General features: G+C 38.2%; 1 protein-coding gene across 1 annotated transcript in view; it reads left to right on the top strand.

The window, feature by feature from the left end:
• Window positions 1-14,134, top strand: part of DSCAM (DS cell adhesion molecule) — a 524,904-nt gene that overhangs the window by 297,081 nt on the left and 213,689 nt on the right. The window contains exons 4-5 of the mRNA XM_054578507.1: window positions 5,899-6,045; window positions 13,637-13,915. Of these exons, the coding sequence (XP_054434482.1) occupies window positions 5,899-6,045; window positions 13,637-13,915 (426 nt within the window). The remainder of the gene's footprint in view (window positions 1-5,898; window positions 6,046-13,636; window positions 13,916-14,134) is intronic.

Genomic DNA, 14,134 nt, shown 5'->3' with positions numbered 1-14,134 from the left:
GTACTACCATTTGGCATCTAATTAGAAGAACCATTTGTTGTTTTAATTACTATTAACTCAGTTCAGATTGCAATAGCAAATAAAAACCCTACGATATATTTTTGACTAAGTGAAAAATCAAATATCCTTTTAAAAATCTCCCTGAAAATAGTATTGTCCCTATTGAAGGTCAAACAGCCTGGCTGTACAGGAAAAGGACAGAGAACCTAGTGGGAGAATAATTAACACCAAAATCTTTAAATATGCTCAGTTTTATGTAAGAATATATTATAGTCACCCCAAGAGAGGAAATTAGTCTCTTTATGTATTATACATGAGGAAGTTCATGTTGAAACCTAAAAAGAGGTATTTTAGTTTGCTTTCTTTTTACCCAAACTTAAGAAGAGACCTTCTGAATGTGAGCGATGATAGACTGTTTTATCCACCCACCTCTTTAACTATTTTCGGATGGCCTAGCCCAGCACTTTTCTGTGTGATGGAGGAGAAAAGTTGAACAAGACAAATCAAGTTCCTGATATTTCAGGTGCAGGAGAGAAATATGAAACCACTCCAACACACAGAAGATAACTTCACATCGATGTATCAAATCAAGTACACTGAGCATGACCATGAATGTGGTTAGTGTCGACCGACATCACTGGACAATTGACTTAGGCACTGAGGCCAGAATAATGGGAAGGAGCCAGCCAGGTAGGGATCTGGGTTCAGGGCCTTCCAGGTAAAGTAATTAAAGAGACAGTGCAGCGGGGCACAGAGGAAGAGGGAGAGAGTAAAGGAACAGCTCGCAGAGCTCTGGTCAAAGCCTGAATCGCATAGTCCACCATGAATGATTTGGTGTAGCATCTCTGTTTGACACTAAATGTTCTAAACAATTCACTGTGTTAAAAGACCATGGATGTTGAGTGGAGGATGGGTTGAGAGAAGCAGGAGAGGAGAGGGGATGTAGGGAGGCTGGATCCTTGGCCCTCGGTGGTGCACTGGAGAGAGGGGGAAGTGGGTGATCAGGATATATTTTAGTAGAAAGAACAGGAGGACCTTCTGTTGGATGAACTATGAGGGATGAGGAATGATTTAATTCAGAAAACTTCGGATTACATATCTGATGTTTGGATACTGACAAATATGATGGGGTATTCTTTTTTTATTATTAAATTTATTGGAGTGCTGTTGGTTAATAAGATTACGTAGGTTTCAAGTGTACATATTTCCCAAAGCAATATACCAATTCAATGAAATCATCATCAAAATCCCAATGATATTTTTAAAAGCTAGAACAAAAAATCGTCAGATTTGTGTGAAACCGCAAAAGACCCTGAAGAGCCAAAATAATCCTGAGAAAAAAAGAATGAAGCTGGACATATTACACTCCCCCACTTCAAATTATACTTCAAAGTAACGATCATCAAAATAACATGGCATCAGCAGAAAAAGACACACAAACCAATGGAACAGAATTAAGAGCCTGTAAACCCACATGTATTTAGGCAAATAATTTTTAACAAAAGAGTAAAAAACATACAAGGGAAAAAAGAAAGCCTCTTTAATAAATGGTGCTGGGAAAATTGGAAAACCACATGCAAAAGAAGGAAACTAGATTACAGTTTGTCCCCATGCACAAAAGTTAATTCAAAATGGATCAAAGATATAAATATAAGATTTGAAACAATAAATTACATAGAAGAAAACATAGGCGCTAAACTTGTGGACCTTGGTCTTAGAGAAGATATTACGAATTTGCAAAGGCAAGGGAAGTAAAGGCAAAAATAAACAAAAGGGACTATATCAAACTAGAAAGCTTCTGCAGAGCATAAAAACCACCAACAAAACAAAAAAGGCAACCAACCCAATGGGAGAAGATATTGGCAAACAACAGCTCTGACAAGGGGTTAACACCCAAACTATGTAAAGAAGTGTCACAACTCAATACCAGGTAATATTTTCATTCAAACGATGGGATCATACTTATGGAGGAAGTCCCCGAGTTTCTGGGAATATCCCTTTCTACTGCAGAAAGGATGTGAAAATAATGCCTGTGTGGCGCCTCTCCCCACAGCCCCTCACTGAGCAAAGATTCCGAACCTCAGGAGCCACAGCTCACGGAGCCCTCCCTGACGTGGTCCTGCCACAGCCTGAGGGAAGTGGCTGTAGACTTTAACCTTGAGGGCACCCAACATTCCTAACTGTGCCAATGTCCCATTTTCTTTGGTCATTTTATGTTTCTAGATAGGCATACCCCCAAAGTCCCTGGGCTGAGCTTAGCCAGACTGGCTGAACTGGTACTAAGCTGGGGGTTAATTTCAGTGGCTCTAACATACAAACTCCTGTCAACTAACATTGGAGAACCACTTCAGTGTTTACTCATAATCCATTTACTCTCAGTTTATGTAAAGTTCTGACAGCTTCTTCGGTCTGTCTACTTTCTACCTCTCAGCATCCCGAATGCGTTGCATCATGGGTATGTTGACAGCGATTTTGACAGCAGACAGAAACAATGGCAACTAGCTTGGGAGTGAAAGAGGGGGTAGGCCAACCGTGAAAGGCAGACCCAGGGACTTGAACACCTGGGGACCATTTAGGGTAGGCTGAGAAGCCATTCCTCTAATAACCGAGCAGGGTAGCTCAGTAATCAATGTCCCCAGTGATGACCCTGAACCCACAAATCACTCACTGTTGTTCAGGTGATGGATGGGCAATGTGTTTAACATGACACAAAGTATGTGCTATAATTTAAAAATGTTCTCATCTGAAGTGATAATAGTTCTCTGAGGGAAATAAAATTACCTGTACAATTTTGGGTTTGCACAGTTATACGTTGTCCGACGGTTCTGAGTAGTAAAGGGGTGTGTGTGTGTGTGTGTGTGTGTGTAATGGAGAGACAGAGTGCATGGGTACAGTTTATTAGTATTAATGTTAAATCAATATTTTATATCTTAATATTTTTCTATTTTAATGAAAGCACATTCGTCAGTCCCATTTAAGAGATCATTTAATTCAAATGATACAAAAACCTTTATGATGTAAAGCAGGAAGCTGGGTGCAGTGACAAGTATTCCTGGTCACCATGGAGCCAAGCTGCTTTGCTGTGTCCTCATGGTCCCCTGAAGGTTTCATGGATCTCGGGAATTCCAACTTTACCCAAGGACCCTGGGCCTTTGTGGCCCTCCCCTAACCAAAGGCTTCTATTTTTCACCCTAATTTCTTGTTTTAATATGTTGATCACTTTTGAGAAGGGTTTCAGGGAGAGTGAGGGGCTAGACAGACATAGTTTGAATTAGGTACAATAACTCAGTCAACGTCTTCTCCCTTCATGCGATTGTCTCAGAAAATGTTTCAGACAGACAAGGTTCATGTTTTTCTCAAACAACACGTCTCCAGGGAGTCTTATTTGCGTGCTAAGTGAGTTTTTAAAAACGTTAGCTATTACAGAAGCAACGTGAGTAATGAAATTAAATGCGCCTGGAGAACAGGGCCCTCGCAGGAACCGGCGGGTTAATAAACGCGCACCGCTCCCGCGTCCTGCGCCTCTCGCGGCACTTCTGCGCCACGGTCCGCAGAGTGCCTTCCACTCACGTTTGCCACCGCCGATGGCTTGTCAATTCTAATGAAAATACTCCATCTTAGAAAGGTGACAGAAATCACATGCATAATATGTTTTGTCCTTCTTTTCTGTCACTCTGTACCTTAAAGGATCTGGTTATTAAAGCATTATGTAAGTATGTAAAATATATTGAAAGGGAAAATTTTTCAGTTATACATAATATATACTGGTAAGAAGTGCTTGGTGTGTGATGACATATGACAACTGGTAAGAGGTATTTTTAGTTGCTTTCTTTTGTGTGGAGGGTAAGGCGAAAATATCTGCAATGTATATATAGCATTAGCTTTTCCAGCTATTCTTATATTTAGTGTATTTATAACATATTTTAAAATAAACAACTATACAGAATTGTTTAAAAAGTGAATTTATTGCTTAAACATACTTGATACAATGTTTAATTTGTGTTCTTTTGAAAAGCTCATGCTAGATCAGTATTTGTCTTATGATTTTTTCTTTTCCAATTCCTTTCACGTTGCTCTTACGTAAGAAATCATAAGCCCTTTTTATTTTATTTGAGCAACTGATCTATGAATAAGGTATAGTCTTTACAAGAAATAACCAAGGACTGCAGGATTTGTGTTCACAATGTAAATATTTGAGACCTAAAATCAACGAAGTCAAGATCCCTGGTAAATTCTGGTTAAAATAAGCCCAAGGATGTTTCAAATGAACCTAGGGAAAACAAACAATGAAAGACGATGAATTGCTGGCATGTTAGTCTTTTCCCAAAGAGACAAAATCACATTCTCTTTCAATTAAAATTGTATCAGATGCAGAAATATTCCACAGAAAAGAGTCTAACAGTGGCAGAATGTGTACTGAGGAACCCACTGTGTAGGGGCAACAGCTCACTTTGAGGTTCATTCTTTTGCTGTGTTTTGGTTTATCATCAAATTATAACTGTACAGTAAATATTAGTTACACTTTCAAAAGAAACAAATCATCCTCATCCTTCTTAACGCAACGCTGGTATTTATGGCTGAATGTTGACCATTGCTGTACAACTAGAGTTATACAAGCAGAAATTGTTGCTGAACTAGAAGGGTTTGTTCACCTGCACACATTAAATCCCAATCAAATGCGAACAGGAGTCAGCAGCCAAGAAAGAAATGGTTTACTTTTAAGGAAATGGCGTCATGCCGGCGAGCTCATGCCAAAAGACCTGGCTCCCAATGGCTTTCAGGGGATGGGCTCTATAGTGGGGAAATCATTCGTCGTGGTGAGAAAAAGAGTTTTAATCGTCATTAGGGTCATGGTCTGTACTAGAGCGCAGGATGGTTGACCATTGCCTCCAGTCCTCATGCCAGCCATGGGACCGTTGTTCTGTCGTGGGGTCATTCTGCTTCCTGGGTCTGGAGCTCAAACACAACCGAAGCTGGATGTTATCTTCCTCTGCGTTCAGCGGATCCCAGGCTTTGTCCCTGAGAGTGTTTGGCACAGATCACAACCTGCTTTTCCCAAGGGCTTAATGATTAAGGGAGTGGATGTGCAAGGGAGAGGAAGGCAGGCGAGTCAGGGAGCTAGGCTGGAAGAGCTAGGTGTGAAGCAAAAGGAAAGAAGGAGAAAAGGTCAGATTAAAGAGAATGACGCTCTCTGTGGTTACGAAAATCACAGGTCACATGTAAGAGAACACTGTGTCCCATGCCGATAAGAAGGAATATGACTGAATATGACAATAACAATAGTTCTTGTTAATTATTGGAGTTGTAATTAAGAAATAGCATGAAACCTTTAGAATTTTATTATCCAATAACAACCAAAATAGCAAAGTACTGTAAAACACTGATTATGAGAGGAATTGATCTCTGTCTTAAAATGCAGCAGTAAGTGTTCATTATTGTTATGGGGAAATCAGATTGCCTTTTCTGAGAAGTTTGTGGAATACTTTATTGCTTTATTTTTGTGCATTTACTGAAACACTTTAAACTGAGGCAAAGTTTATACTTATATGAGGTAAAAATTTGCAAAAGAAATAATCTGTCACATGCTAAGAGAAAAGTGATGATCAAAGAAAATTTGCTAAATTTGTTACATACCGATTATATGCCCACTCTGTTGATGCAATGTAAATACATGACATAGACCTAAAAAAATTTATGGCATTCAATTTTCTAAGTATATATTTATTATGTAACAACATACTAAAAACTCCTAATGAGGCCACTGAAAATTTAAAATTGGCTGGATCCTTACATGAACACGCACGTCTATTATTAGCCATCCTGAGGTGTCTTCATGTGAAAGCAGTGCTTCAGTGACTTTGTTTATGTGACTGGGTTGCTTTTGTTGCCCTGTTTCAGGATCTAGATTTCTCATCACATCCACGGGAGCCTTGTATATTAAAGATGTACAGAACGAAGATGGATTGTATAACTACCGCTGCATCACGCGACACAGGTACACCGGGGAGACGAGGCAGAGCAACAGCGCCCGACTCTTTGTGTCAGGTGAGAAGAGGCCGGGCCTGCGCTGCCCGTTTCTGCTCTTCATTCATGCCCCACGATGGCTCAGCTCGCATTGTGACACTCATGGCTCCAATGAAGCCTTCGGGTTTTTCCCCAAAATATTTTATCAACCTCAGGTTGTTGTTTTTTTTTCCTTTAATCAATACTAATACAATACGGTACAAATATAGATACTCCAAGTGCAGTTATTTCACATTCTTGCACCATTCCAAATTCTTCTGGCCCAATTTGAGTTCTCTCTGGAAGTCAACACTGTCTTGCCGCACGTATTCATGTGGCCTGTCATTGACACTGCCCGCCAGCACCACGGTGCCTCCCACCCCGCAGAGCTTAGGGAGCGGAGCAGGGTTGCAGGGAGCTCACCTCTTGGCCCACAGATGATGTCTACAGTGTTGGGGGTTGTCTGTATCTAAAAGTAAAGGGATATCCATGCCCTCCCAGCCCACCCAGTATCATTCTCGAGTGAAGGAAATCTGGGAGCAGTTGATTCCACTATGATAAACATGCCAGTTTTGTCCTCTCTTTGATGGGATTTACCCTTTGAGGAATACCAGTCTTTTGCATCATCTTCATAATTGGCTTGTTATTGGCCCATCTGTCAAGCAAATAAGCATGTGGTGATGTGTTGGCCCTTCGTGGAGCAATCTAGGTGTGTGAAAAGTCCATCTCAGAGTTAGAAAATCAAGTGCCAAACATCTGACCTTTGCCCTAGCCAATGTAAAATTCCTCCGTATGATGAATATCTTAATTTTGATGGTAGTGATGCTTTGTGAGAGAGAAGTGATGGAAAGTTGTTCAGCATTGGGGGATAATTAAAGCCATTGCCTCCTAGACACCTGATCATCCCTGATAATTGTCTGCTTGGATTCCCTTCCCCTCAGAGTAGCCATAGCTCACCTGTTTTTTAAGGTACTGCACCAAAAATGACAGAAGTAAGTGATTTCTCCATTGAACTTGAAAATATTTTTTCTGACCTGTTTTTTCATGTTAATTGTTCCTTTCCCCTTTGTTATAGTTATTATGTCTTGTTGCTTCTATTAAGGGAAATTGTTAATGCTGAACAATGAGAACAGAGTGCAGATTACTTTTCTAGAATTCTAAGCTTTGAAAGAAAAGGTAAATGAATTTCATTTTAGATTAGAGTTACATTTATTTTAAAAATTGCACGGCTGGTATACCCATGGTCATGGTGGAGACATATTAATAACAAAATTTTTAATGGTTCCAAAATTCTACTGAAATTAAAACAGAACAAACTAAATGAAAAAAAGAAAAGCACATGTATGACACCTTCAACAAAACTGGGTGATAGAAATCCCCAGAAACTCTTGGGTAGGTATGGACAAACTGCTGACAGCAACAAGACCAGGGGCGACAGCGGAGTAGAATGAGAAAATGCCTCTACGAACAATCACAACCTGTAAATAGTCCTGCATGAACTCTGAGCTGAGGAGGAGTACAATGGCTGTAATTGGTAGTGATCACACAGTTCAGTGGCGATCTAAGGCCTCAGAAATACTGGAGGTATTCAGAAAAGACTCCTTTTCAAAGAACAGATACCCACCCTGAGGGAAACTGCTAGATTTAGAAATCAAGGTAGCCAGAGAGAACGCTAACAATAACAAGAGAGAAGGCTCAGGCAGCATGGATGCCCTAGAGGAATTCCATCTTATATAATGTTATAAAAGAAAAATGTATCATGAAAAGGTGAGGTTAGCGCCTCAGAAGGCAAGTAACATAGTGATCTAGGAAACACATAAGTAAAGGTGGGAACCCTCCCAAAGCAGGTAGAGCTTTGAGAAATAGGCTAAATTTTGAGTTCTTTTAGTGGTAATATCAAGGGGAAAAGCCAGAAATGTTTTTTATCCTCTCCTACAAGAAGCTTCTCCCAATTAATAAAGAACCCTATCTCATTTTAAAATGGAACAAAAGGAAAAAAGATTTAATCTTCCACAACTTTATTACAAGGTGAAAGATGAATATGGATCAAATAGTGTTTTAACAATCAGAAGTTATTTTAAAGATTATCTGCAAATCATATAAAAACTAATATTTAGTATTTGAAAATAATTTAACACTTTGAAACAACATAATTCAGAAATAAAGTTCACAAATAAAATGGCTAAAAACATGAACCAGTGAAACAATGAAATGGCATAATTTAAGATAAAATATAAAAAATGTAGTTATAAAATTAAAATTAAATTAAAAGGAATATATCAGCAAATACACACAATGGAAAGCATTATGTGGGAATAAAACCCATAAGCAAGCATGTGTAGAAAATCAGACAACTAGAGATAAAAAGGATTGGTGGAAAAATATATAGATGACAGGAAAAGATGGTAAAACACATGTATAATTAGAGTCCTTTAAGAGGAAAACCAAACTGTAAGTCCAAATATGTATTTAAAGCAATAATTCAAGAACATTTCCTGTAATTGAAGAGTACATATTACTACATATTGAGGTGATACACTGAGGCCTGAGGAAATGGACCCAGAATGGTCAACATGCAACATATTCTAATAAAACTTATGAGCTGTAAATATTGAGACTAAATCATTTGAGCATCCAAGGAATAAATTCAAGTTTCTTCTAAGGGGAAAATGTAAAGATATTAATGAAATAGAAAACAGATTAAAAAACAGTAACAGAAATAATAAACACGTCTTCTTCTTTTAAAAAAATGATAAAACAAAGTAATCTAATTTCAAAAAAGAAGAAAAAAGTGGACATTCCTATACTAGGACTAGATTATTTGGACAAATCATTTTTTCTCTGAGGATAACTAAAAAGGCCGTTTGTGAAAAAAGAATCTCAAAGTTGTTAGAAGCTAATGTGAACAATTACAGGGTTAAAATCCAGAAGAAAACTGTGGCTAGAAGGCAGTCTGGTGCTGAGGGCTGCTTTTCCAATGGGGACAATTCTAGAGAACAGATGAAAGCCTGAGATGATGAGACACTCTTTTGAAAGCTTACAAGTGTTAGGAGGGTAAAAATTGTAGTCTAGGTCCCATCAAAGTAGAGCATGATAAACACCCCATGCTTTGGGTTAGCTGTCAAAGGACTATGAGAATAAGAGAAAACCAGAAATAGGACTCTCCTCCCAGGACTAATGCTCAGCTTCACATCATTCGGGAATTAAGATTGGTCAAGGTGACCTTGGATTACTAGTTTCGTAGTGACATCCCTTGTGCATGTCTTACTTTGGTGATTTTTGCCCTCTCAACCCCTGCCCCTCACCTTCTTGATCAGTCTTTCTGAGCATTTTAAAATTAATACACCTTCCCCCATGCAGGATAATTATCATATTAATAACATTTTCTACTCCCAATGATGGAGTGGCAAAAGAATGCCTTATGCACAAAGTTACTATCTGAAGAATTTCTTAGGCTGGCAAAACCTTGGAAGCAACCAAAAATGGCAATAGAGGCACAAGTTAAATGATCCTCTGAAGAAACAAATTCAGAATGTGGGATTTTCTGTGGATAACTCACCTGGTTTCTTCAATAAGTCAAAGACATGAAACAAATAAGAAGGTTAATATTTGTCAATAGGGGATAATTACATAAATTATGGTGCAGACACTGAATGAAGCAACATACAGACACAAAAAAGAATGAGGATGATCTCTAAGTGGAGTCATCTCTGGGGTATATTGTTAAGTGAAAAAAGGAAGGTAAGGACAGTATATATACCGTTTGTTTCCTAAGAAAAATAGAGGAATGTATGTATGCATCTACTTATAATTGTGAAAAGCTATATTGGAAAGGTAAACTAAAAACTAATAAAACAGTTTGCCTCTAGGAGAAATAATAGAGGGGACATAGATGTAAAGAAGACTTACTTGAATATATCTTGTTAGATAGTTTCAACTTTAAAATCATGTGTATGTTTAATGTTTTGAAATATTCAATTAAAAATTTAATGTTAAAAATGGGAAATACTCTGAAGCAAATGAATCTAAATGTATAACAAGTTGTTGAGATAACCAAACACGGAAAATTATTTAAAGTAACTTTATAATATTAACCATAAATCTATGACAAATGTATTTTAAAGATAAATACAACTTAAATTGTTAAAATTCACTTACATTATTTTTAAAAATAGTACAATTCTTTTCTAAAAAATATTTATTTATAAAAATATTGTTATTATTTTTGAAAATTATATTTATATTTCTAGTGAGAGGTAAATAGGAAAGGTGGAAAATAATCATATTTGTTTTATTTTTATTTGAAACCAAGATCTTTAGTGTAAGAATAAAGCTTAAAATCAAAAAATTAAAGTAAAATTGTTGAAATGTCACACTTCAATTCAACTATCAGTGCACACTTGTTTTTCTGTTTTGGGTTTTTTTTTTTTGAATATGTATTTAAGAACCAGAAATGATGGGCAACCAATAGCCACAGCCCCTCTAACACCTAAATTATAATATCCTTTAAATATCATTCTCCACTAACAGGGACTCTGGCTCCTTGGAAAAATGGTAGGTCATAGATCTGGGACAGGTAATGTTTAAGATGAGTCTGAAACACTCATGAAGTCTCCTCAAGATGATAGGGGAGCCAATTTTCAAAAGAACTCTTATTGATCAAAAGCATATATCAATATTGATCATATTGATATATGAGGTGCATTATATTTTTTGACTACTTTTGTGTTGAGTTGAATATTAAAAAAGATTATATTTTACTGATAAGCATTAAATATGTAAAAATCTCTTGAGTGTACTACGATTTTATATATGTACTTTTAAAAATATGTATGTAAATATGTATGATTTTAAATATGTACTTTTTGAAATATGTATGTACCAACATGCACATACAGTATATACTTCCATATACACATATACATTTACTAATAACAAAAGTGATAATAAGAATCTCTTTTGTCTACATAGTGGTAACTAGGGCACCAGCTAAAAATTCTCCCATCTTTCCAGTAGCTACTGTGTTTCAAGATAACCAAATAACTCTAGTTCAGGAAGCTAAGTTCTTATTTACAGAATATGTATACCTACTGAATATGATGAAGGAAAAAAAGAAAATTAGAAAATCACCGTTTCAAACCCTAATAAATTAACTAATTCAGACACACCTTATCACATGAACTTGTGGGTCAATTCATCACCCCTAAGTTTAGGAAAGCCACACATTGTATGGATGCAAAGAGAAAGAAAAAAAGGTTGAATTTGATCTAATCAATCCATTGGAAGTAAACTCCAGTTTATGAGAAAAATGGCAATAGAGGCACAAGTTAAATGATTCTCTGAAGAAACAAATTCAGAATGTGGGATTTTCTGTGGATAACTCACCTGGTTTCTTCAATAAGTCAAAGACATGAAACAAAAAAGAAGGTGAATCTGCTCTGGATTAAAGAGACTCAAGACAAATAGCAACAAAATGTTAACTGTAGAACAATCCTGATTTAATTAACTTAATTGTAATAATCATAAGGTTTTTTTCACTCATTAGGAAAAAAAGGAATATAAAATATAGAAAAGATAATACCAAGAATTATTACTGTAGTATAATATTGGCATTGTGATTACATAAGGAAATTCATTTTTATTAGAGAAACATATAGCGGTAACACAGGTCCTATGATTTGACGCAAGTGTGTTAGCACCAAAAGCAAAGGCTATATAGAAATAGATGAAGGATAAGAAAATATTGATGCCTGTTGAGTCTGGGTGATGTATATATGAGGTGCATTATATTGTTTTTTACTACTTTTGTGTGAGCTTGCAAATTTTTGTGACAAAAAGCTATTTAAAATATAAATAAAATGTCTGAAGACTAAGTGATGAAAATTAAATACCGTGCTGCTGTTTGGTTGTACTAATTCTATATATAACCAAATATCACCACAAGAGCCTGTCTTAAGCATTGAGAATGAAGCATAAGGTCTGTATGGACAAGGGCTCCATAGCGGGTATTGCGGCCTTTTGTGCCTCTAATCCCTCCGGAGCCTCGCAGTCTAACAAGTGCATGAATGTAATTATGGAATACAGAATCCTTCCATTAACGAAGGATGGAACTTCAGGAGAGTCCTGGAAACTCCCTCACAGATCCTTGGGGGATGATTTAGGTCCCCTCATCATATCCCATGGAACATTCACGTTGCTCTCCTAAGTCACCAGAGAAGTGAAAGGAGCTGCCAGTTGGTCAAGGATCTCTGTCTCTGGGGTCGCCTTGGAAAGCCACAGTTGTAGTGGATTCCTTCCCGTTTTCATCCATGCTTGCTGTCTGCCCCTGGTGGCTGACTATGGAATCACAGCATCTTAAAGAGATCTTTCTAGGAGATTCTTACTGGATAAGTAAGAGGAAATCCAGTTCTTTGCTTTGCGGTTTACTACAGGTGGACCAAACGGTCATACCTCTTTCCTGACTGAGACAAAGATAATTAAGTGTCAGGAGTCCACATCTGTTTTGTAATGTCCTTGTGGAGACCGGTGAGGCTGTGTGAGCTGTTCTGAACAGGGAGAATTAGGAGAGAGAGCAAGGCAAGATCATTGAGTTTTCTTTTAAACATCTCTATGTTACATTCTTCGTGACTATCCCTGAGAACATCCCTTTCCCCAAGCAAGCTCGGACATCGAGCTGAACGGTCTCCATACCCCGGATCTTGAGAAGGTTTTGTCCTTTCCCATATTTGGCTCAAGGCTACAAAATGCAGGCCGAACGTCATTTCGTAGAATAGCTAATCATGTATTGTAAGTTTCTAATAAGAGGGCAGTATTAGCATTGACAGTCTGGAAGCTGTTTTATTGATTTAACCACTTGATTTTTGCCATGCCTTGACTCCTTCCTCTCACCTCAGATATGATCCCCTCAGAGAGCTTGCCCGCGAAGGCCGCTTCTAAAGCCCCTCACGCCACCCCCAGTGCATTCACCATCGCTCACTCTGTGGTCCCATTCGTTTCCTTCATTGCACTTACTACAAGCCAAATAATCTTCACGTATTGTTTACTAATACGTTTCCTGCGGGCCTCACACACACCGCCCGTCTGGGGCTTAAGCTCCGTGAGGGCATCCCTGCCTGTCGTGCTCACCGCTGTGTCTCCAGTGCCTCACTCTGGGCTGGTTCCGGACTTAGGGTTCCCACAGTATTTGTGAAATAAATATATGAATGAAACACTTCCAGATTTAATAACTATGTGTAAAAATCTGTTTTGTGACATAAAATATACTAACGTTAAACAACTCTTTCTGTTACTGTCACTCTCTTGAAAGGGGAAGTCCAGTGTTCTCTGGTTACAAAATCACCCATTTCTTGGCCTGAGAGGGCAGCTCCTCTGGAGGCATGCTGATTCTGAAGTTCTTAGTATTTGGTAGGGGATAAAAAGTAGAAACTTTACCACTTCAAACTCTTACAAATTTTGAGCAGAAGAAATTTACATAGATAAGATTTTTTTTTCTGTTCCTATACAAAACCTTGAAGTCCTATATCAATAGTTGGTATGGCATATATACTTTCAATCATACATGAGGCCTTCTGACTCTAACTGACCACTTCAGCTTCTCCTTCACTGTCTCTAAGAGTGTTTCTTCCTTCCGCAGACCCAGCGAACTCAGCCCCATCCATACTGGATGGGTTTGATCATCGCAAAGCCATGGCAGGGCAGCGTGTGGAGCTACCTTGCAAAGCGCTTGGGCACCCTGAGCCAGATTACCGCTGGCTGAAAGACAATATGCCCCTGGAACTTTCTGGAAGGTTCCAGAAGACCGTGACGGGGCTGCTCATTGAGAACACTCGTCCCTCGGACTCAGGCAGCTATGTGTGTGAAGTGTCCAACAGATATGGAACTGCTAAGGTGATAGGCCGCCTGTACGTGAAACGTAAGTTGGACGGTAACTTGCAACGGTGATGTTGGCTGCCGCTGGTGGAGCTCTTGTGACAAGCTGACCTCCGGGCTTTCTTTGTAGCATTCCATTAATCGTCACAACAGTCCTACTGAGACTGATATTAGCCCCATTTTGCAGATGAGGAAATTGACACTCAAATTACTCAAGGTTACACAGCTGGAGAGTTTGGAGTTTAGGATTGAATTCAGGTCT

This window comes from Pteronotus mesoamericanus, unplaced genomic scaffold (genome assembly GCF_021234165.1).
Source record: "Pteronotus mesoamericanus isolate MK-2021 breed Mesoamerican mustached bat unplaced genomic scaffold, CSHL_Meso_final contig_116, whole genome shotgun sequence".
Classification (NCBI taxonomy): domain Eukaryota; kingdom Metazoa; phylum Chordata; class Mammalia; order Chiroptera; family Mormoopidae; genus Pteronotus; species Pteronotus mesoamericanus.
Note: the sequence above shows the minus strand (reverse complement) of the source record. Positions and strands in the feature narration are given on the sequence as shown.